This window comes from Thermobia domestica, chromosome 11 (assembly GCF_964235325.1).
Source record: "Thermobia domestica chromosome 11, izTheDome1.hap1.1, whole genome shotgun sequence".
Classification (NCBI taxonomy): Eukaryota; Metazoa; Arthropoda; class Insecta; order Zygentoma; family Lepismatidae; genus Thermobia; species Thermobia domestica.
Window position 1 is genome coordinate 212,890,628 of NC_137464.1, and position 26,156 is coordinate 212,916,783.

The 26,156-nt window shown below is 35.6% G+C and overlaps 1 protein-coding gene across 1 annotated transcript in view; it reads left to right on the plus strand.

Moving 5' to 3' along the window:
- Nucleotides 1-18,846, plus strand: part of LOC145665450 (uncharacterized) — a 42,020-nt gene extending 23,174 nt beyond the window's left edge. Inside the window, exons 4-5 of the mRNA XM_081732758.1 lie at nucleotides 12,488-12,596; nucleotides 16,997-18,846. Of these exons, the coding sequence (XP_081588884.1) occupies nucleotides 12,488-12,596; nucleotides 16,997-17,199 (312 nt within the window). The 3' untranslated portion in view covers nucleotides 17,200-18,846. The remainder of the gene's footprint in view (nucleotides 1-12,487; nucleotides 12,597-16,996) is intronic.
- The last annotated feature ends 7,310 nt before the right edge of the window (nucleotides 18,847-26,156 follow it).

Below are 26,156 nucleotides of genomic sequence, written 5' to 3' on the forward strand. Positions count from 1 at the left end.
CTTTTTTTTTAAAAAAAAATTCTCCTTTGTGTGTGGGGGGAACGACACTTTCTATATATGGAAAATTGGTAGTGAGTTGGTTTGTAAAAATGATCGAAAACGATCGATGTTATTTAAGAAAAAAAATCAGAAACAAAAAATACAGTGCTTAGCTTCATATATCCATTGCTTTCTGCTGTAATAATTGCTGAAGCTTATGTTTATTATATGGAGCGCTTACAGCACAGGGCAATCAACCCATAAAGTTGTGAAAAAAATAAGCATAAAATTTGTACTGTAAGCTTTATTACACGGAAATTTGAAGTTTGGATTGTACGCATAATTGTATGGAAAATATTACACTTTTTCTCCCTTTACGTTGGTCTACTTACTTTGATTTGGAACTTTGAAATTTCATCCTTTTTTCCACTGAAAAGTATTGATAATTCAAGGAAATAATTATACTATGATAATTTAATTGAAAATCATCGTAATTTGGCACATGGCAAACAGCAGCGTGGTAATTGAAGTTGAAGAAGGAGGGAAATTCCCATTCAACTCTGAACACTTTCCAGGAACCTCGTTCCCTTTCGCTTTCTAGACGGGGGAGGGAACTTGGTAATGGTATCAAACCTTCATGTGTAATTACAAAAATTAAATTTATAAACAAATAAGAAATCATCAGTTTATCAGGCTTTAATTGATAATTTATTCACAAGATTCCCTATTAAAGGCGTAGTAGATGAAGTTTCTGTTCTACATGGGTCGACATTGCCAACTGACATGGTCGATATGGAAAAGATGTTGTATGGTGATAGAGAGATGATACTTCTTGCTGAGTATTTCAAACCTGACCAAGAAAAATCGTTATCAGACTTAAGTCTAACAAGTAGATTGTCGATGAGAAGTTGCAGAAATCGGGTAGAAATATTATCAATTTCCACGACAGAGTGCGAACGGGAATTTCCCCTTATGACTTTACAGATGACTAATATTAGAAATACACTAAGTGCTCAAACATTGTCTAACTTGTTGCTCATCAATGTTAATGGCCCACCGCTAGACAAGCTCAAAGTAGACGAGCTAGTTATTTCTTGGCTGAAGGATGGACATCATTCCACTGCGGATGATTTACCGCCAAAAAGTTACCAGCAGGAAATAAATCCGATTTCAGATGTTTTAAGGTGGAAAATTACGAGTTACGGAAAAGATATACTTGTATTACTAATGGCTTATTTGTGTTATTCAACTTTGTACCTAATTTTTAGTAAGTCTCTTCTTTGCTTTAGGTAAACTACTTTGAATAAATATTCATAATAATTGCAATTATGCATATTTGTAACTTAAATTTAACGTGGTGTTTTAGTGATTACACAAATTACAATTATGAGCATACTTTATGGAGATGCTCTCACAGAGGGTACCCGAGCACCTTTATACCCGAACAACTGATTTTTCAAGTCTTTTGTGAGAAAAATACTGTGAACTGAGAAACCATAACCTTTTCCATATTGTACAGGGGTATTTTCCTGCGAATAGAAGTTTCTTGTGGAATGCGTTCAGAAATTAACACTTGAAAGAATACTCTCTTAGTACAAGTATATGTTAGGCACACACTAATTGCCCCCCACTTCGAACTGTTTCAATTTCCTCACTGACAAACACTTTACCATTTTATATCGTAAAGGTCAGATTCACCGTTATTGTAACAGAGTGGTGCTTGAGCGATTGACTAGAAATTCAAACTCCGATTAGTTACAATTTCACAGTCTTGTTTTATTACAAGTATAAACTCTTTAGTCAGTTTAGAAGAGGCCGTGGATCGTGTTCAGAATTGATGACGATGGATTTTGGTGAGTCAGAGTAGGTCAAAGTGGATTAGAGTGGTTCATGGTGGGTGGTGGGTCAGAGTGGGTCACCGTGGGTGGTGGGTCATGGTGGATCGTGGGTCATGGTGGGTGGTGTGTCAGTGGGTCGTGGGTCAAGTTTTCATTGATCCACGCCAACTCTGGACTACAGTATATATATATACCTATTTGAGTTTTTTTTAACTTCAGTGTTAGATACGCAATAGATTAGAAATTTATTTTTTTCCTGGCTTTTGGGGACTAAGGTTCAACCCAAGAGAAGCACAAGGACAAATCTTGAGGCATGTTTGTGATTCGCGAACCACTGCCTGAAAAACACTGGTTTAAGCAATACATATACCAGATAAGTTAAGTTCATCTAAATGTCTTTCCTTCCAAAAGCATCATGATATTAACCCAAGTCCATGGCTTGAAATGACAACATGTTAAAATTTTATCACACTAATATGCTGTATTTCAGGCTGTATAACCGAACCTTGGGGACCTGCAACAGTAGCAAATCCCCCAAACTAGTATGGAGAACACCCACCGCCAAGCTAAATGCATATGGAAGGCATGGGGATACGCTCGAAACTTCACCACAAGCAGGGATTTAATGAACAGTATACAGGAATGTACGGCGTATATTCAATTGATGTTTTTGTAGTGAAACTTATAGGTCTACTCGTCTTAAGTTTACAAAAGAATGAGCGTATACGGGGGTATACGCTATATTTTTGGAGATAATGGAGCGTATAGATACCTCCAAAAAAGTTCTAACATTACATCACTGACCACAAACAAAAGCCAGGCCAAAGCTCGGAATCGAATCATATAACCATACGTACTATGACTAGTGTTTTATATCGGAGTACAGAGAAATACGAAATCGTTTTGAATTGGAGAATACAAGGAAAGCCTATGCCTTATTGAAGATGCTTTTGTAGGAATGGGGATTTCCCTTATCTTTTTATTTAACATAAAAGAACAGTGTTTAGAATAAATAAATACGTATATTTCATTCTTTTGTGTATAGGATTTTGAAATGTGTTTTCATGTATATTAATGAAGTAAATGGATTTTGAAATGTCCTTTTAGCTCCGCCCACGGAAAACGACTCCGCGCCATGTTTCTGCGGAGTAGTAGTGCCCAAGAGACTATCGGGAATCTACGGGATAATCTGGATATCGAGCAAATAGAGGGAGTTAAATTTGTTTTTAAATTTGAGGATATATTGTCAAACTGCGCGTATAACAATTTACTTTCTACCACCTACGTGAAAACAAAGTTATTCTTGCCGTAGAAATTTTAATAACGGCACCCATGACTGAATTGGGTGAGTTTGATAGAGCACACTACGTTCTCCTAATTTTAAGATTACAGAGACAGGTTTAATTTCTGTTACTATGATAGTTACTGAACCTTTTCACTATATGCAATATTCAATGATCCTTGAGACACAAACTGTAAAGTTTGCCAAATCAAATTTATTACGAACGAGTTAATAATTTTGAACATGGTCGTACCCGTGTTCGAGGGAATATTTAATCTTGTTATCACTACATAAGTTTACAAGAAGGTAGCCCTACCTGTAATTGCCTTCTTTTTGTTTTGGGGAGCGGGACATCTAAATAAATTTAGAGGGAACAAGCGGAGAATAGGAACCCATGGTTTTTGAATGGTTTAAACAATATTTTATGAACGACAGTCATCATGCAAGTAGCAGAAGTCTCTTTCAACTTCAAATGTGGAGGAGCTCCCTCGTGGCTAAACGGTTAGCGTATGCGCCCGTGGTGTGGGAGATCCGGGTTCAATTCCCGGCGGGAGCTCACGTGGTTCGGATTCCACGTCAATCAGTAGGTCCCGTCTCATATAGCCTCGCTGCTGAAAGGACGTTAAACTCAAAACCAACTCAACTCAATTTAAATGTGAAGAAAATTCACCCGTACATTGCGAAGAATTGATGATCGACTGTGTGCGTATTGGCAAAGAAGTTGATATCAACAGCTAAACAGTTTACTATATTTCACTCAATCAATTTGGAACGTGCCAAATTTGCTTCACATCTTAACAACTGTATTTGCCATATTGGATTGATTCTCTACCCCAGATAAAAGTTGTGTTTAACCACTCGCTGTATCCACCCGATTCAGCTGCAGTGTATTATTGCTGTTAAGAGTAACAAGTTCTTTCTTTTCGTATATTTAAATAAGTATGATGATCATGCTCTTATATCAACGATAGCAACATTACACCGCATTTGACAGAAGTAATCTGAAACGTACTGAAGTGGTTTACCTTAGGGACTGGAGTATTTTTCACTTTTCGGATCATTGACTTACTTTTTTTTTTTCCCCCTCACACCTTGTAGTTATTCAGATTTATTAGCAATGTATGTCGGTAGGTAAGTTATCTCAGTATGAGAGAACGTAAAACCAGAGACACTTTATGAATACACATAAAAGACATCTCTTTCAATTATCTAGCGCTAACATAGAATCTGGAAAGCCAGAGAGCGAGAGATAGCATATTTTAAGACTTATTGATACGATTTTAATGGGTGAAGTGACAACTGTAACGATCTTTTAGGACTTCTCAATACCTAAGTACTTCACGAGCTTATAAATATTCCCAGTACGTCTCTTCTTAGCACCCTTGTCTCTTGACTTATGCAAAATACCTATTAAACTCCAGTGTTCTAATTAATTCCAAGGTCACATTCACAGAATGCTTAACCTTCTTATTTCTTCTACACATATGGGATTACATTTATCTTCGACTGTGGGGAACCTTGAAAATAGATTAAGATCACCTTTGGTGATTTTTAATCCGTCTTACTTGGGAAGGAAAATTTTCTATTTGAATACGAATTAGATCAATCAAACGGATTACAAGAAAAATATGGGAGACGCTTCATGCCAAGTTCTTTCCTCCTTAAAAGCAAGTGGACAAAAATCATCATATCACTTACAATACTTTTTTTTTTTTAAATTTTCTTTTAGAAAAATGCAAATGACCTACGAGCGAGAAAACTCGAAATAAACATAACAAAAAGATATAAATAAATTGCCACCATCGGATGCCAATAGTAAACAAGTTTTTTTTTCTTTCTTTTTTTCAAAGTATCTTCTTCACAAGTGGTAGTGTCAGTTGCTGACTTATGAGACTTGTTTCGCTTTGGGGGCTGGGGATGTCTTTTTTGGATGTTGTGTTTCGTTTCCGAGGATCATAAACGCAGATCATTCCCCTAACACCTGCCAAGCCGGTTGAGGAATTTGACCATTAATATCAAAGAGCAGGAGGAGTGGAAAACAACTATTTTTCCTCCATGTTTGAGGAGAGGAAGGAAGAGGGACACTTGCCAAATTTATTATTGTAATTAAGAAAGAGAGAGATAAAAGAATTCTTAGTAGAGAACTGAAAGAAAAATTACAAAAACAACGCAAAGAGACAAATTCGGTATGTTTGACTGAAAGTATTAATGGAAGAAATAAATATTTTTTTCTTTTTTGTTGAGCTTTCGGTGGATTATTCATGCTATGTTTCTACATAGAGTTAAAATTCCCCCCTGTGGCTAAATGTGTTAACACGTCTTTGTTATGGGAAACTCGGGTTTGACCCCCGACGGGAGTAGTTGTAGTACCGACCTCGCGTTTAACTATAAAGATCAGGAAAAAAAACAATTAATTTAATATATTGAAATGTCAGTTCCACGAACTACGCACTTCATAGCTAAATAACTTACAAGAAAGTAAAGAACTTGATACGCAACTCCAGGCCCGTAATCAGGGAGGTCTAGGGGGGCCGGCCCCCCTAAAATTTTCACGGTAGGCTTGCAAATGAACTATAATATGGTTGAATCGCCCTCCCCCCTTAACTTCTACCGGACCCCCTCACAGTTTTGGGCTGGCTACCGCCTGCGCAACTCTAAAATTATAACTTGTAATTGTCCCGCACACGCAGTTTTCATAGTTTATATGGTTTGCAAATTTTCATTTTCTCTCTCAAATAACTACCCAAAGAAAAAGATTTTCTTTCTGAAATATATTTTTAATGCTCATAAAATACAGGGTGGCCCAAAAGTAGGTATATAAATTCCGTACTGATCGGTCATGACATTTTATATCATTTACATATTATCCATACAGGTATTGACTTAGTTTCTTCCTTATCTGTTCTTAATTTATTTTCACTTATACCTTAAGCTCGGAACAAACCAAAGCAAATACATGCATTATCATAAATTAAAATGTCATACTTGATCGATGCAGGTTTGTATACCTATTTTTGGGCCACTCGGAACTATGCTGGTGAGTCTTAATTCGCCAACATACGAGGTGCATACCAAAAGTGCATGCACCAAAAACAAGGTAATAACCTGTGTCTATTTATCAACAAATTCTCCCTCTTTATTGGTACACAGTTGCTATCGCTTCGTCCATTTTGGGTAGCATATGACATAGTCATCCTTGGGAATATGTTTCAGATACTGGAAAATAGCACTTCTAAGGGATGATCTACTGGCAAAATAGCGTCCATGAAAAGAATCTTTGAAGTTTGAGAACAACCAGAAGTCACTCGGGGCTAAATCTCGGGCATAGGGTGGGTGTGGCAGAAGTTCAATACAGTGATCAGCCAAGAATAGGGTCACAATATTAGCATGGTATGACGATACATTGTCCATGTGGATGAAGAAATTGTTACTTTTGGCCGTTTCTCAGTCAATTTTGGCAAAAATTATGTATCCAAAAAGTATATGAAAATACTCGCCCGTAATTGTATGACCTTTCGGAACAGAGTGAGACAATATCACTTCCTGGGAATCCCAGAAAACAGCATACACGCCTTCTCATTGGTTGCCACCTAAGGAAAATTTTGGGTGGTAGTTAATCTGAGTGTTTCCACTACATCGACTGCCTTTTTGTTTCTCGGTTGAATAATGAAATATATGAATCATCCACTGTCAAAATTCTCTCCGAGAAATTGCGTTCCTCTCTTCTGAAACGTGTCAAATTTGCAATAATTGATCAATCCTTTCCTTTTTTTATTCCCATTAAGCATTCGTCGAACCCAGCAAGAAGAAACTTTCCTTAGGTCCAATTCGTTTATTATTCGTTCCTCTTTCCATTGTTAGCCCAGTGTATCGCAAAACTCCTGCATGGTGACAATCCTATTTTCCATGAAATTTTAAACACTACTGGCAACATTAGCGCCAGTTGATACTGTTTTTGGACGTTCAGACCTCTGATCATCTTTCACATTCGTTCACCTGGTTTGAACTCACGCACCTGCTTCCAAACAGTGTTTTCTGCAAGAGCGTTATCAACACATACACGCTTATCGGGCTGCACAACGTCCATCTGCGGTGAGAAATTTCACAATTACCTGTTACTCTTCAACAGAAAATTCCATGTCCCCGGGCAGTATCAGAAACACGTCTTACTCGTTCAAGTACTATGACTCAACTGCTGCTACCTAGTAAACAAAACCTGCACTGCTTAGAGACGAAAGATGGAGGTCTCCGACGCCACAACTGTTTTCCTGAAATGACAAAAAATGTGGATTTTAGTACAAAACGCCATGTACTTTTGATGTGTACCTCGTATATGGTGTCAGATTTGAAAATACAGTGAAACCTGTCTTTAGCGGAATCGAGCGGGACTTGCAAAAATTTCCGTTAAAGTCAGGTTTCCGCTTAGTGGAGGTAGACCTTTTCTTTTTTCTTTCTTTTTTTTTTTTTAAAAAAAAAAAAAGATACATGCTTATAAAGGGGAATACTGAGAAAATATATTGCTGTACGTACTTGTTCGATTACAGTACTTCTTTCTTCCACGAATAAATACAAATAAATAAATAAATAAATAAATAAAATTAATACAAAATATACTATGCACACGTTTTCTTTGTTTTTCTAATAGCCAAGCAGGGTTTTCTGTGCACATTGCTGCTTGGCTGCTTGACTTTCCGCATACACTTTAGCCTGAGAAATTATACTAAGTGAATCAGAATCATTTTTCCGTAAGGCAAATTTTTCCAGCTCCTTTAAACTTCTGAGAGCATCTTGATATGTATTTATTCTACACTCTTCTTCGAACTCGGTATCATATTCCTCTTCTTCCTCTATCTTGTTTTCTTCTTTCCGATATTCCGTATGATTTTTGATTAAGTTGCGGGGATTAAGGACAATTTGTAAGGGTGAATATGAGTAGTGGTTGGGGAAGGTAAACACTGTCCAGAAATATTTAACACAAGAACGAACATTTTATCGCAGACAGTGTAATGTGTATGTCTCACAAAATGTCTAAACATCTTCTAAAAGCTGTAGTCCGGAACTCAGAATTTTCCGTTAAATGTTTATTTTTCTTTCCGTTGTCCGCGTAATACAGTTTCCGCTTAATGAAGGGACTTTTTACATGTTTTGTTCTCCAAAATTCATGGGACCGTGAAATATTTCCGTTTAAGACAGTTTTCCGTTTAATAAAGGGTCCGTTGAAGACAGGTTTTACTGTAAAATGAAGCATTTAACGTCTCACGAGTATGTACTTTAATTTCAAGGAGATGGATGCTTAATACCAGTGAACATGGAAGAATTGGTGAAATAGAAATGTGGAAAGAAACATGGAAACATTGAAAACAAACATCGAAACGTTGTTGTCCACAAGCACGCATGAAATAAGATCGACGTAGGAACCTTTTGCCCCAGAGAAGAGCGCTTTACCACTGAATTCTATATTTCATATATGAAGAAAGAAATATATTAATTTAAAACGTACTAATTTATAACAGGTTCTTTCTGGAAGATCATGCTAAATAGCTTTTGTTTCCGGGCTTTACCGCAAAGAAAGATTTTAGAAATTGACATATCGAAACAGACATAAACAAATTTGAGAACAATCTTTTAAAATGTTATTTCTTACATCAAATTGAACCGAAAGTTTATGTACAGATCAACAAACGTCTTGTTTGGAAGCGTCTGGACAGAATCTTGTCAAGAAAAATTGCAAAACAAATAGATGAGATATCGAGGATTAAAATTAAACAGGAAAATCGAAGGCTCGAATGATATTATGAGCATATAAAACTGAAATACATTAACGAAATTTTCATTACTGCATTTGTAACGCATTTCCCCTTTCTAATCCCGGTGGGAACACATGCACTTCGAATCATATTTTAAACTTTTAAACTAATTCAGGTCAGATATAACCTCGGTATTAAAGGACACATTAATCTTCAAGCAAAAACCGATTTCTTCTTTGAAAAATTGTTGTGTTAGATGTAGAGATGCAAAAAAGCCGGCTTTTTTGAATCGATGGTTTTTTGGGAAAAAAACGAGAATTTTGGAAATTTTGGCTTTTTCCAACTTCATGATTTTTCTATCTAAATAGCTTTCTTATAGTATATTCTATAGTTAGATAAGAATTCCATGACCTGAATGTGATATTTCGCTCTGAAATTCACCATCAAGATGGATGGAGCACATGTTTTACGAATTAAAGCTAACATGAAGAATGTAGTATTTGAGGGTAATTTTAGAGGCTATTTAACTTTATTTTAATTTTTGAGTTATCGACATCTTTTTTCTTCTCTAGTTTGTCATCCGTGTTTCATTTCTAAGAGCTTTTAGTACTCTAGCTTCTAGCGCAAAAGTTAAACTTGCCCGTTTTTCTATTTATCCCTCAAAGCGTACGTTTTTCAATATATCCGTCAAACCGTACTTCCACATTTCTGTTATACTGTAGCTGTGAAGTGATTTAGCAATAATTTTCCGGACACAACCTTGAATACCAATTTATACAAATAATCAGTAGCGGATTTAGAAAAGTACTTAAGGAGTTTTTTTTCTGATTGTTTCGTTTCCTAAAAAGTCCTAATTTTATTTGGGAAGTGCTTGAAGTTTATGAGTACAGGCATAACTAATATTTCGTTTCGTTTATATGTTTAGCAATAATCTTCCGGATACAACTTTAAAAATCATTTTATACTGAGAATCAGTGGCGGATTTAGAAAAGTATTTTGGGAAGGGTTTCTTACTAATGTTTAGTTTTTTTAAACATTCGTAATTTTTATTTGACGGTAGCTTAAAGTTTATGAGTAAAGGCATAAATAATAGATATTTCGTTTGTTGCAGACATTCCGTAACTTTGGGGAACGGGCTTCAGTCCGAAAGACCGCCCCCCTAACCTTCGCAAACCGTCACTGCTGGTAATTAGTAATAATAACGATTTAAAAACAATAAAAAAGGAAGTCGCCCAACTCACAGTACACGCACTATTTCTACATTGACAGATGGAATGAAGAAAAGCTTTGTCAGAATGGTCGAATGCTGGTTGAATCCCGGACTTCCCGATAGAAGCGCAAAAACTAATCACTCAGCCATGTTTGTTGTGCAGTTGTATTTAGCTTAACTTAAATATATTCCGTAGTCTTTTTTTTTTGGGGGGGGGGGGAGTTCCGTAATGATATGTTGAATCCCTCTTGTTAAAAATTCAGAAAACTTGAGGGTTGGGTAAACTGTGATGGTGGCTCTATAAAACTTAACTGTAGAATTTCAAGAATATACAGAACCAAAAGCTCTAGATGTGCAGCCTTTAAGTGTATCATATAAATCTAACTATTTCTCTCATGTTTTATTTTAATTTTATTTTGTTTCAAAAAGAGGGTGTGGAATATTTTAAAGTAAAAATACTACATACTATTTTGCTAGTTATTTGTGTATTCTTTAAAAAGAAGTGTTTACTTTTATGGTTGGCTGATTTACACCAACTTTTTTTTTAATAACTGGTTTAAACCACAAAAATAAAAAGAATGAAAAATGCGAATCGTGTGAACTTCATGGTAACGTTTCCAGATATCAAACCACCTGCAATAGTTTTATTTCCCTTTCGTCTTTTAATCAAGGTGTCCCATGTTCAATTCTCGGTCGAACCACAATCCTTCTTTCATGCGTAACCCAAGTAGCGGTTCGGATGTCAGTTTAAGCGAAAGTCTTCTCCTTGATAACCTCGGTATTTCGTAAGGATGTTAAGCCTAAATATACGAAACAAACCAAATTGTATATTTCTACATGCCTAAATGCGTGTTGTTTTATAAAGAAGCCAATATTGCTTAAATATATTGATAGAAATTGGCAAAATTTATCGATTGCCTACGTAGCTTCCAACATTAGCTTGGATTGGACTTTCAATGATATCTACGTACCGGTACTAAATTTGTAATTTAATACCTCAGTTTTAGCGTACTGATTATGGTACGTTGACCTTTAAATTTTACATGCAAAGCAATAACAGTATTTTCCCGTTATTGTCTTACATTTCAAGTAATGACGGGATTTTCCCAATGGCTAGGGCGGGAGATTCTCAACTTAAGAAATTTACTGACCGCACTTCTTTAAGCTTATGGGAGTTCTTCCGGCATAACCCCGCTGTTGCATAATAACATCAAGGCGAAACAAACTTAGGCTATTTCTGTGAATATGTAATATAAATACATAAAGCAAAAAATCTAAGTCAAAAAAGCCTGGTTTAAACCAAAAAAGCCTGGTTTAAACATCCCCCCAAAAACGGGTTTTTGGCATATTCAAAAACAACCACGGTTCTTGCCAACTCTGCTTACTTTTGTATATAGAAGGTTAAAAAATTCTTATTATATACATTGGTTAATCCTGTGGAATTCATAATGTAAATATGTTGAAGAAAAATTGTTTGAAATATTTTTTCGAAATTCATAGTTTATTTTCGATGTTTTATATTATTATCAGCATCAACCACTAATTAAATGATTTTTTGTGTTATAGAGAAGCGATACAAAGTCTGTTTTATCAATTTAAAGCAGTATTTTGAAAAAAGCCCAAAATTTCCGAAGCAAAAAAGCAAAGCAGAAAAAACCGAGTTTTTTTCCAAAAAAGCCGGTTTTTTTCCGAGCCCTTGCATCTCTAGTTAGATGTAAATTTTATTCACGAAGCAAAATATGGATAATGCAAAGACAAAATTAGGTTTGGTATATAATCCTACACCCTTTTAATTATATAACTGTATTACTTGTAAGAAATCGAACGATATAGATTAAAACAGTAACAGACGCATAATTTTGGATATGTGGATGCAGTTTGGGGACGGATTAGGCAGAATAAAATTTAAAAATACTAACAAGTACGTATCAAATACGTTTATGCACATATTTAAAGGAAGTAACGTACATAGATAGATATATGTATACCTGTAGACTAAGTGTATTCAAGAAAATATCTGAGAAAACCTAAGTGTGTAACAGTACATTTCACAATATAAACTACGTAAGTACAACAACTATAACACGTATTACATAACGTCGTTCTTCTGTTAAATGAACCATGACCTTAAATTCTTTAATGACATTTTCAAAATTTATATTCATAGAAATCGACTTTCTAACAGAAAGCAATAAGATGAAGCAATGAGTCACAGAAAATAATATATATTCAAAACTGAATGAATTATTGTAGGAAAAGTAAAGACCGAAGTTAATGTGAGTGCACTGCATCCACTGTACGGCTGCCTATGGACCAAAACATTTGTGACAATCCCCTTGAAATTGTTAAGCTTAATAAAACAGAATAAGTAATATAAGCATCTGTATTATGTTACAATCTCAAAAGCCATTGGTTACATTTTCTTTTCCAGGTGAGGGTTTCAGTTCGTTATTTGTGTCCAGGACCAGGCTACTTCCCATATGAGGGAGACTGTGTTCGATTCTACAAATGCAAGTCGAACTCCGAAGGAAGGATGCAAGGTATTTATAATTCAGTAACACTTCTCTTGCATGGTTACTTAATTTGTAGTAATTTTATTCATGAAATATACAATCTGGCAACCATCCAAATCACAACGTTCGTTTAAGGTTTTTTCTACAATGCTTTTACAGGTTACCCGAAGAGGGTTATACCTCTGTTCAGGAAAGATTTTGTTAATGTCTTGTGCCATATGAAGGTGGATGTCGAAGAGATATTATTTAAAAGAGTGCGTCCAGTTTTAGCCCCAATTTCGTCTCCCCATGAATTTGCCCGAACCTGATTCCAATCGATAGCTTCCGATGCGTAGAACACGACTGTGATGGAACCAGACTGGTCAGATGCACCGTTCCTGAGATATCGCGTTCCAAAAGTGTGGGATGCCACGATATGGCGCCAGCATCGAGGTTGATATCGACGTGGCACTTCAGTTTATGAAACTCAATCGGAAACATCATCATCGGAAGCATTTTCAATACGAAGAGAAACGTTGAACCATCGATGGTCCGGCACAACAAACTTATAGTTGTGACCGTAAGAGAAGTACCAAATATTGGTGGCCATGTGTGAACATCCTACTGTACGTGTTCCAGACTCGTAACAACGAGCTTGATCAACGAGTTTAATACATATGTAATTATATATGTGACCACTATAAAGTGATAGCTTCACACTTTATACAAATACCCTCGAGGCGTTAAGAGGCGATCTCACAGTTGCGCCTTGATACTGGCGCCATCTCGTGGCATCCCACACTTTGGAACGCAGGAACGGTGCATCTGACCACTCTGGTACCTTCAGAGTCGTGTTCTATGCATCGACGCTAACGCTTGCACTCAAGTTCGAGCAAATTCATGGGGAGATGAAATTGGGACTACGGTAAAGACTAATGCTTTGTTGGCCACACTCTTTAGATTTTCTTCTGGATTTGAAGTGGTGACCGCTACTAAGACCAGTGCTTTGATTTTTCGGAGTTAACATCTAACAAATTTTATAAACAAGTAATAAGAAAGTAAATGTCTTAATTTTGATTACTTCATATTGTTAATCATAATACTTCATCTCAATTATTTCTGAAAGCGGATCTTTTCTACTCAACTCAAGTATCGGATAGCCCCCATATCATAGATATTGGATCAATTTGAGGATATTTCTTTACGTATTCTGTAAATGCTCCAGGAACTTTTCTAGAGCATTATCTAAAGGAAGTATTTTGAAATTAGTTGACAGGTCAAAGAATAAAAACAAACAACTCGATCCAAACATAAACACTTTGTTATGCTATTTGTTTTCAGTTTTGAATCTGATTTTGCGATTTAATGTCATTTTCTAAATGCTTTTAAAGCGATATTCTGACTTCATCTTCTCATCTATACATTATCACGTATTTTCTTTTGTGTATATACGAGGGCTATCCAGAAAGTAGATTACGTTTTCGTCTGTGTCCGCTAGGGGCGGGGCTAGCGCGGCCATCTTGGGGTCAGAGCGTTGCGCAGCTCAGTCGGCATCTAGCCGTGCTAGTGAGAGGTTCGTGCTGTGCTCCGTTAAGATACTGTGACGGTTTGAAATGTCTGCGTTAATTGAAAATCCCGCGAGCTGCGAGGTGCGTGCAGTAATAAGGTTTCTGACAGCAAAAAACTGTAAACCGATAGAAATCTATCGGCAGCTGTGTGAAGTGTATGGGGACAACATTATCACTGAAGGTGGAGTGCGACAGTGGGTCATAAGATTTAAAAATGGCCGAACCAATGTTCACGACGAAGATCGAAGTGGGAGACCCAGCAAAGTGACTGCCGAACTTGTCGAAAAAGTCGATGTTAAAGTCCGTGAAAATCGAAAGTTCACAATAACGGAACTTTCTTTGAGTTTTCCACAAATTTCGCGAAGTTTGTTGCACGAAATCATCAGCGAAAAGCTTGGTTACCACAAGTTTTGTGCAAGATGGATTCCAAAAATCTTGACAGAGGACCACAAAAATCAGCGAATGGCTGCAGCGTTGCACTTTTTGGACGCCTACAATAAGGATGGTGACTCTTTACTCGATCGCATCGTTACTGGTGACGAAACATGGGTGAAACACGTGAACTGTGAAACGAAATTGCAATCAATGCAGTGGGGGCACACAGGTTCTCCCCAAAAACCCAAGAAATGCATGCAAACAATGTCGGCAAGGAAGATGATGGCGACTGTTTTTTGGGACAGAAAAGGTGTGATTTTGGTGGACTTCCTGGAAAGAGGCACTACAATAAACGCTCAAAGGTATTGCCAAACTCTGCAAAACCTCAGAAGAGCAATTCAAAACAAGCGCAGAGGAATGTTGAGCTCTAAGATCTTGTTGATTCACGACAACGCCCGGCCCCACACGGCAAATGTCACGCGTGAAGTTCTTGAATCTTTTCAGTGGGAGTTGTTTCCTCATCCGCCGTACAGTCCCGACCTGGCACCGAGCGACTTCCACCTATTCCCAGCAATGAAGAAGTGGCTGGCTATGCAGCGTTTTGATGACGACGAACAGCTGCAAGAAGAGGTAACGAAGTGGTTGAAGTCGCAGGCGGCCGAATTTTTCGACGAAGGAATTTCCAAGCTCGTACATCGCTACGATGAATGCCTTAATTTGAATGGTGACTATGTCGAAAAGTAGTATTTGTGTGTGGCTTTCATCTGTATATAATAAAATTTGTTTCCTATACTTTGTTGATTTTTTATTCCAAAACGTAATCTACTTTCTGGATAGCCCTCGTATAACCTGAAGAGCAGGAAATCAGACTGCGTGATAACTGATAACAAATCACCAATAAAGCTTGTATACATATACATATATTCTACTCTATTCGCCATTTAGTTGTTGTCAAGTTTGATTTGAACATTGAATTACTTGCATTTTCGCTCGTGAAGAGTTACGTTATCTTATTAAGTAATCACTTTCTTGTGCTCTTTGAAATAGATATATCTTTATGAAATTATAATGTGAACTCTTGAGAAAAAGAGCCACTTGAGTCAATGCACTCGTTGGGGTCATGGTAAAGGCCAGATGCTTTCAATCGTATCTTGGTTCCTTTCCTGATCTTCCTGTGTAATTGTCCAAGGTCATCCAGAAACATCGCAAACACTTTGAAATGTGAAAGATATGCAAAATGAAATAGTTTGAACACCTGTAGGAATAAAATACAACGATCATGTCAAACTATAGCACAGACAACTTCCTTTCAAATTGTGATTCAAATTTTGCAGTTTTCTCTTCTTTGGACCTTCAAAAATGGTTTCAGAAGTTGCATATCTTCATATAAAAAGCTGACCAAAAGAAAGGTTAAAAAACTGCATTTCGAGATAGAACAACTTTACCCTATGAACGATCATATTCTTCATATATTACAGAAGTATTATATACAGTTGACCTACCACCCACCTTTCCAAGTTTTAGCTTCGTAGAAGTTGAGACGAAATTTGGAAATAATTAAATATAAGTAATGTAGTTAAGATCACAGCAAGAAAATAAAATAATTTTAAATATAAAAAAAAAACCTACTTACTTTTAAGTTAACCTTTATGTAACACCGCTACCTATAATAGATTTAGCAAAGTGGTTTTTCTCATAGTTTTCTCTCAAATTCAATTCTTAAAACACGTACCGGTATTACATAACATAGTTTCGATTTTAAATATCTAAATACCAAAAGGACGATCGCTTATTAGATTTTTTTTTTTTTTTGGTTCTGAACTTACTACAATGAACAAAATATAATAGAAAGTAGTGGGAGAGTGTAGAGAAGACCATGAACTTTTTAGCTGTTATTTGTCACTTGCCAGGATGCAATGAGCCCTTTGAACTTTTTGTTCTTACTTTCATATTTATTTAAGAAATGCAATGAAAGAACTAGTGTATTACATAGAAAGAGTTCGTGCAAATTCAATGAAAATTATTATATTAAAATTTTGTGTTGCACAGTATTCGAGAAAAATATCTTACGTTCTATTGATATGAGATCCAAGACTGATTTCACAAATGTTGATCTATTGTTTAGAATGAACTAGTTGTTCTCCCCAACCCTTCGATTAGTATGCAAATTGCCTGCACACTAGCGACATCTCTTGGCATCTGCCAGGTGGCACAGCTAGCGACATCTATTAGACTGTAAAGTATTGTCAATTAGCGTAACTGACAGAGTGAGGAGTCTTGCTTTTGCAATGAGGATTATGAATATCTAAATGTTTTCGCCTAGATATGTATGCAACCCGTAACTCGTAAGTGTTTTGAAGTTTGAATACTAGCATGACAGATTGAGGACTCTTGTTATAATAAAAAGTTAATTAGAATAAAATTGCGTGGGTTTAATATGGATATTTCTTAGACTGTTTCAGTCTTAAAATTTTCTGTGTATTATTTCTTATTATTATTTTCCAGGATTCCTCTACCGATGTCCAGATGGGTATGGCTTCTGGGAAGTTTCTAAGCGCTGTGAACCTCTGACACGAATACCTACCTGCCCACGAAACAGTGCAGATCCAGTGAATTGGAATGTGCCTGTCGAAAGGACAAACATTGCGAAAAGACCACCTCAAAATCCTGTTGAAGCCACACTAGATACTCGGCGACGACGGTCTTAGCTCAATGATACATAATTCCAGTTTTGTGCGGAATTTATAAAGACTGTGCTCTCCATTTTTTTTTTTAATACATGAAAACAAAGAAGCGCTGTGCGAAACAGCCTGTACATAGTTAGACTTTCGATACTTACTGCGTGATAATTCGATACGACATTCGCATCTGGGTTTTGGGGTGAAGTGTTTGTGGGAATGTAACACTAAACTCAAGTGTTATATGGTGAAAGAAGGTTTATTACAGTCTCTCTTTCTTTCTCTACAAAATGGAGAAAGCAACTATCTTCGACTATATGGGAATTACGGTGACAGGTTACTTGGATAATCGATCAAGAAAAGCTTTAACTGGACTTAACTTTGTACTTCGTTCTGAAGTAACCTCTGTATACGCTATGTTTAATAGCAGTTCATTTTATTGAATAGTTTTTTGTCATATTTATGGACACTTTATTTGATATGTATTGTTCTTCTACGGTTTATTATTCTTTTTAAACGATGTGCCCTTGTATCCAATACTGCCTCTATGAGGTTGGTTTATCTCTATATAAAAAGCAATGCAATGATAACGTTAACGTAGATACAAACATTGCGTGAATTGCATTTTTGTAACACTGAGCACGTTTATACAGAAAGTACAAAGTGCTTTTAACAAAAAGTCTATTAAATTAGACTTCTTTGTTTATCAGCGTACATGATAAGCATAAGAAAAGGAAACTAACTGTTTACAATTAATGCACTAAGTACGTGTCTCAATATTATAAGGAACTAAGATAACTCTATTTATCTACAAAATACCTGCTCTTATTCATTGTTACATTGGTATCGAGAACAATCAGAGAAAACTTAAAAATGCAACGTAAATGCGAAAATCTTATCAGAAAATATGAAATAAATGCGAAAATCTTATGATAAAATACAACGTAAATGCGAAAAGCTTCAGAAAATACAAAGTAAATGCGAAAAACTTATCACAAAACACAAAGTAAATACGAAAAGCTTATGATAAAATACAAAGTAAATGCGAAAAGCTTATGATAAAATACAAAATAAATGAGAAAATCTTATGATAAAATACATAGTAAATGCGAAAAGCTTATGAGAAAATACAAAGTAAATGCGAAAAGCTTATGAGAAAATACAAACATCTAGAACATTAAAAAAAAAAAAATAATAATAATTATTATTATGTCTTTCAGTTTTCTTAATTCAAGTGTTCGCAAAACTAAAGGTACTGTCACTGGTAAGTTAGTCTGCTAGTTTTCGCTAGTTTAGTAAGCTCACTGACAAATCTTGATTTTATTTATTCTGAAATGTAACAGCATGTAAATACTGCGAATCATTGCCAATAATTTTTATTTCCGTATCAGCTTCTATACTAAATGAAGATTTATGTATTACATATGTAAAATATATACAAATATAAGAAACAAATTTTCTTTTGGTTCTTTGTCATCAACATATATGATACGTAAGAATGTTGAAGTATACCAGATTATGATAACTTGTTAACTTAATATTTACGGATAAAATTATATGTTAAATAACCTCAATGTGTGGCATCTATGAATGCCGTTAACGACCGCTGTTATAATAATTTGAAAAGCTGGACGGTCTTTACATACACCTGTATAAATAAAATAAAACTTTTTATACAAATACTATTTTGTACTTATTATTATTATTATTTTTCAATTTTGTTGAACATTCAGTAAATGAGGTGTCAATGTGTCTCAATCTCTTTATCATCTGGGTGTACAAAATGTAACAACATTACAACTTAATCATATCAGTTTGGTCACTATATAACAGCGCATACACTCCTTAGGGCTTCTCCACACGTAGCTGTTGTAACCGCAAAACTAAAACAGTAATACTGCATGGATATGGTGTGATTCAGGGGCGGATCCGGGATGGACTTCTGGAGGGGGACGGTGGATTGTAATACTGCTACTTAGAGCTACTTTTAAGAGCTCCAAACTCTGGGATGGGTATCATTTATATATAAAATAAGAAAGTTTCCTGTTCTGGGGGAGAGCGATCGCCCCCTCCCCCCTGGTATGATTAATAGCAATATTATGAAGAAAAAGAAGCTGAGTATGAATTATTTTACAATTGATATGCAGTAAGAAATGTTAACAATTTGTTAAACCGGAAGAAACTGTGTTATCCACATTGTTCTGAATTGTAGTAGTTTCCTTTCGTGTATTCCAAGAGTTAATATAACAATGAAGTATATTTCTTTGTCTGTTACTTTATTAACCTAATAAAGGGAACAAAGTAATATAGGCGTTTTGGAGGGCTCGTTTTGATTTTCAGTTTAGCGTCCCTTTCAGCAGCGAGGCTATGAGACGTGGGCCACAACTTCATGTGGAATTCAAACCACAGGAGCTCCCGCTGGAAATCGAACCCGGGTCTCTCACACCAACGGCATGTACGCTAACCGCTTAGCTACGAGGGACCTCTGGGAGACTCGTTTTGTTCCCAACAGTAACCTCGGGATTTCGCAAGAAAAGTACATGTGTTCAATGTCTTTTTTTAGCCTTTCTCAACCCCTTCAAGGAGATTCAAGTAAACATGTTCAACTCTTAAACTTAAAACAAAAAAAGTAACATTGAGTCACTCGTGGGGGTTACCCTGAAGCAAAGACAAATACCTCTTTACTATTGCACCAACAGATGTAGTGCTAGTTCTTCTATTGAGCCAATTGGACCTGCCCATGTGTTCGTTGATTCAAGTTAAAAATAGTAACATTAGTATATTGTAGCTAACTTGTAAATATTAAGAAAGGAAGATTGTAAAGGAGGGGCGTTATATTGGCAATGATTTTCATCTATTTAGAACAGATAGGAAAAAATCATGTTTATTTTTCAACTACTTACATTCTACTTATGCCGTATGAAATGAGACTTTATCGAGTCGAATGAACATTAATTAGCACTTCAATTAATAATGTCCATTAAAATGGATAAAATTACAGTTTGCACTATATAATTTGATAATCACAGGTGTAAAAGCACATTTTTCAGGCCTCTCGTGCGAAATTAGAACAAAAGTCCATACCATCAGTTTAGATAGTTGAGATCATCCGCCATTTCATGTCTTACATGAAGTTTTGAAAATCGAAAACTTAAATTTCTGCCGCTCTGTACACGAAACAAGCTATAACTTGGTTATACGCGGAAAGTACCAACTATTCATTTTCCTTGCAAACTTTTTTTTTTCCGCGCAAATCATACTGGGATGACCATCTCTACTGTGTTGCCATCTATTGATGGAAAAGCAAATATTGTATTTGTAAGACCACTCCTACTAGATGTTACTAGCACGTGAGATGCAGACGTAGTGTAAAACAGAAGCTTGAGACACTTTTGTGCTTCTTACACATTACTTACCTTCCTTAAACTCTGCTACTACTGCGCTTATATACAGCACATGAAAGTCAATCACCAAGTGGCGCTTTATATCGGCATGAAAAACAGATCCACAGCTATTTATAGATCTTTCTGCTTCGTAACCTTACCTAATAAACAGTTTCAGGGCCAAACAGTACTTTTTTGGACATAAAGGACTTTTTTAAGCATGCATTTCTTCTTCTCATGTTATTTTTTTCAATATCTTCCATTTCTGTATTCATGAAAACACATTTGCATATAAAGTGTAACTAAGGACTATGTTATCTTTTTCATTTTACAAAGGCCATTTTTCAACGCAGCTAACAATAGTTACAGAAGTGTATATATATTGAATAGGGAGTACTGTTTCAATTTGTCAGTGTCTTATAGGAATACAGAATGTTGAATCGAGTATACGTGCCCATGTTTCAACTCTCATCCATGCGCATAGTATCCATCGCATAGAGTTGTTTGAAGACAGGGTGGAAAAAAATCATGATTTTTTAAAAAAAAATAATTTTTGTTGATTTTTTTTATTTAAATTGATTTTTTTGATTTAAATCAAATCTTTCTCCTCGTATAATGCAAGTCGCGAACTGAAGAAAAAGCATTAGGAATTAGTATTGAATGCTAATTATGCTATTTAAGTGAAAGTATTGGGGTTGAATTTTGAATTATCCCCAATCGTTAACCTATATCAATCCCAAACAATGTTTCTTAACCCTTTTAAATTATGGCTCTTTTTAAACGTAAATTATAGACTTTTAGTCACGCAGCTACAGCATCATCCCTATTGATCCTAGGATCATGGTACATACATCACTCTCTTTAGAATAGAACAGTTTTTGAAACAGTAATATTCACATTTCCCTATCATGTCCCTGAAGCGTGAAATTTTGAGAGTAATCGGCATTTTTTTTTTACTTTTTTTTTTTAATGTTAATCCCCTCTGGACTCCCCTGTGTTAACGCACAGATCTCAAAATCAACTGGGAAATACTAAGGGGTGTACTGAATGTATGTACAAAATTTCAAGCTTCTATCTTGAGTAGTAAGGGTGAGGAAATTATTTAACAATGAGCTAAAAACATTCCCACGATGACCCGGATGTAATATAAAAATTTCCTCCGACATCCCTATTTATCTTAGGATCATGATTTGTACATTATTCTCTTCAGAATAAAACAAATTTTCAAACGGGTCCCTTCAAATGTCTCCATCATGTATCTGGGGCGGGTAAATCACGAAAAAAGGAATTTTATGTTAAAAATATTTAAAAAAAAAAATACCTCTGTGGACCCCTCCTCCTGTTTTAAGGCAGAGATCTGAAACAAATCTGAAAAATACTGAGGGGTGCACTGAGTAAATGTGCAAAATTTCAATCTTGTAGATGCAGAAGTAAGCCCGCGAAAAATATTCCCCAAATACCCCAGATTCCCGTATAAAACAGGATCTCAGATAACAGTTTCCTGCGACATCCCTATTTATCCTAGGAGCATAGTACGTACATCATTTTCTTCAGAATAGAACAGCCTTTGAAACGGTACCATTCATATGTCTCCATCTGAGACGGGAAAATCACGAAAAAAACTGTTTTTGTTAAAAATATTGTTTTTTTAAAAAACATTTTTGCCTCTCTAGACCCCGCTGTTTCCACATAGAGATCTGAAAACATCTGAAAATTATTAAGGGGTGCACTGAACGAGTGTGCAAAATTTCAGTCTTCTAAATGCAAAATACAACCCGCAAAATGCAAAATAATAGTAATAATAATACGCATATCAAAAAAATCATTTTTTAAATTTGACGTCATCACATACTATGCCTCAATGCAGAAAGGCGTGAAAACATATGTAACATGTTCTAGAATGCCTCCAGTCTTGAAGAAAACGAAGTAAAAAGCCTTATTGGTACTTTTTTAATCGAATAATGAAGATTCTACCCTATCACCTAAAAACATAATATAATTTAAATATAATAATTTAATTATATAATTTAAAAGGTTAAGCATTAAGGAGAAAGTACAGCAACGTTTATCAAAATGACACTTTTATTCACAAAAGTTACTTATATTTGGCAGGGGCCTATTTTTAAAAATTCAGAACTAACTTGCAGCATGAAATACGTAAATTTCACCTAAAGTTATAAAACAAAAAAGGAGAGAGGATAGGACCCCTCTAAATACACCCTATTATCTAGGAACAAACAGACAGACACGCACAAAAAAGAATTTTCGTCTTAAATGTCGATAGTGATTTCCCTGTTGGAATAGTTAACGATCTTAAAACCCAAACCCAACGTTACGAAAAGAATAAAGCAGGATTGCTCCGTTACCTGTTCAAAACGGGATTTTCCCTAATCATCCTCTGCATGACATTTGTTTTCATACTATACTGTACATTTGAGTCTCATTGTATTATGATTATTAATTTCCATAATCGAAATAACAAAACAGAAACGGGATTTTACTTATTTTCACTTTAAATTAATTTATTTCGGAATTCGATTTAAATCAACGATTTTTATTGAAAAAATCAAGTGATTTAAATCAATCCACCCTGTTTGAAGACCAACACACAACTAAAAACTTTCAGTACTATTTCGCTACTATGGCTTCCAAAGTGAACAAGTTTGAGATGGGTATATCGTGGCACCTTTCCACGCCAAGTTTTCTGTGTCTAAAATTCAAAAACAGTGTAAAGAAAATGGATACACCATAGAATCGACACCTTTTAAGAATATAATCAAGCGATATAAAAGCCAAAAGCTATCAACTATCAGTTCCACCCACCAAACAGTGTTATGCAATGTAGTGGTTCCAAACTTGTCTCAGAAGTTACGTTGAAGGATCCTCAAGGAAAAGCCCCTACACGATGTAACCACATGTCTCAGAGAACTGTGAACTGCACACTGCATCACAAATTAAATTTCCGGAACATATTTAAGGGCTAAAGACATTATATGAGTGAGACCCATCACTGGGAGAGTTCGCCGCCACGTTGGATGAAGCTAGGATTCATTTTCAGCTAGGATTATCAGATTGTAGTAAAATTCATCAGTCTTAACTTACACTTCGCTCGACTAGAAATTCTATCCGAAATTACTCTGTCATTGCAAGATAACTTTCTTCAAAGGATTTATGGCTGTCGTGGAATATTGCTACAGTAAGATTCATTATTTGGCAGGTGCCTAAAAGCTATAAGATCAACTCTGTATACTATCAGCAACATATACTCACACCTATTTATACAGAAGACTTGCCTCACCTGTATGGAAATGTCATAAATAAAGTCTGCGGCAACACAAGGTTCCACCACATAATCTCTTTCTACATACAGATTTCTGCAACAAATGGAGACATCCACAGTATCAAGCCTATTCCACTTGAGGACATACCGGCGAAGAAACCAGATGCTCTGTGGATTTCTGCGGGTTTCGTCTTTTGAAGAAACTACATCCCTCATGATGTGTCACCACCCTAAACTGCAACTTCCAGTGTAACAGCTTTCTACAATGAAAGTTGCGAGTGAATGACTGCTGTCAAGACACATGGGGACATCACACTCAGGGCAACAGATGATGAAGCCATAGCTTTTCCGAAGGCAATATCGGGTTCAAGTTTGGACATATATACGCAACTCAAACTGCTGTAAATGGAGCTCTGATTTGTTTCAGTTTAAGAATACTTTCAAATAAAATTTCTAAAGTCTACCAATAACGACAACAATGATTACTACTTTGTTTTAAATTATGTGTTTTTCCTTTTCCAACGACATATAGTATATTACTCACATGGCACGTCTTTGTAGAAAGTCGATTCTCTCCCCAAATTCCAAAGATCAAGGAATTACAGGTTTACAGGTCACATGCAAGAACAATTATTAAAACAAGGCTTATCTTTTTAGACAACTTGTTTTAATTAGTGCATTTACTCAATTCTCTCGCATAGAATAATACTTTCTTTATGTAACACAATACTTACTTATTAATCAACAACATTTGTTAGTATACTACAATATCAAAAACCTTTAACGTATTTATATATATTTATATGTATATATATATTACAATAACTATATTACAAATTAAGATTACCATATTGTCAGATCTCATATGAAATTTTGCATAAACTATCAATGACAACTAACAGCGATTATTCCATATAAAAATGCGAATAACAATTCTGTATCTACAAAACGATTACTGTTATGAAGTCTCAAAAAAAAAAACTAAGTACATACATTCCTCAAACTCTAGTTTTTGTTTTATCTCAACATACTTATCTTAACAAAATTATGAAAATTAAGGCCAAGGTAAACTTGCAACTACACAAATTTAAATTTGGCATAAATTATTACCTTTTCCTTCATTTTTAACATTGCCTTCGTCATTCATTCTAACATTTAATACTACTAATTTGCTGCTACAAGTCTGTGGCTATTCTGGAAAATCACAAGACACGACTTTATTATTAAGATCATTTCGTACTTTCGTATGATATAGCACCACTTATGATCCGAATCACCTCTTCAAAAAGTAGTGTACTTTCCACAAATAAAACAAGTAATACTAAAGGTACCTACTTCACCAAGCAAATTATAGAATATGACATTTTATGCTTTCATTCAAGAGCACCCGTTACTTGTGGTAGATTAAAATTTTGTGCAAAAGGTTTGACATTTCAAGTCAGTTTATTTATTTATCCAGATTTCCAAATAAAATACCTTTTCCAAACAGAATATTTGTTCTGTTAGGAGGAAACAACACTAACAAGCGCCTGAGGTGCGACTTACTACATGACTTTTCGAGATGACGCGATTCTTTTCAGAAAGTTTTAGTCTGTCTCGATAAATTTCTTTCCATTAACTTACATCTTAAAGTAATTGTAAAGACGTACCATTCACCCACAGATGGCAGCACGTTTCTTACAAATGCAGGATGTCCTAAACTGTGCGCCACAGCACCTTAGCTAGCTTTCACGTAATATTTGGAAGTTTCACTGAAACGACACTTAACTTTAGAAATGTCATAATTACGACGAAAATAATTTCGATTTACAGCAACATCTGCCAAAGGGCTTGTAAAATTAAAATGTTTAATTTTCTGTGTATATCATTCACGTATATGTCTTTGCTACACCTATGTTCTGACTTACAGCACCGCCGAAAAACCGTCGTACACTAAGAGTGCCGCGAACTGAAAAAGTATGAGAAGCATCATACAAATGTTATTTTATAAAGGGCCATAAAGTCAAACTCGAGAGAGGACCATCGTTGAAACTAAACTGGAGTGATTTGAGTCTAACGTCCCTTTCCACTTATCAAGGCTACATGAGCATGGCACTCTGTTTGAAGTGAAATCCGAACCACTACTCGGATTTGAACCTGAGACAAGCACTCCACCAGGAATTGAACCCGGGTCCAAGCATACATGAAGTACACGCGACAGTCACTCAGCTACGACTAGGCATTTGTAAAACCGGAAGTGTTAGATTTGGCCACTATCGGAATCAACATTGTATTCTCATACAGCAAAAGCGTAACAGATATGTAAATAACTTTTTGATATGAAA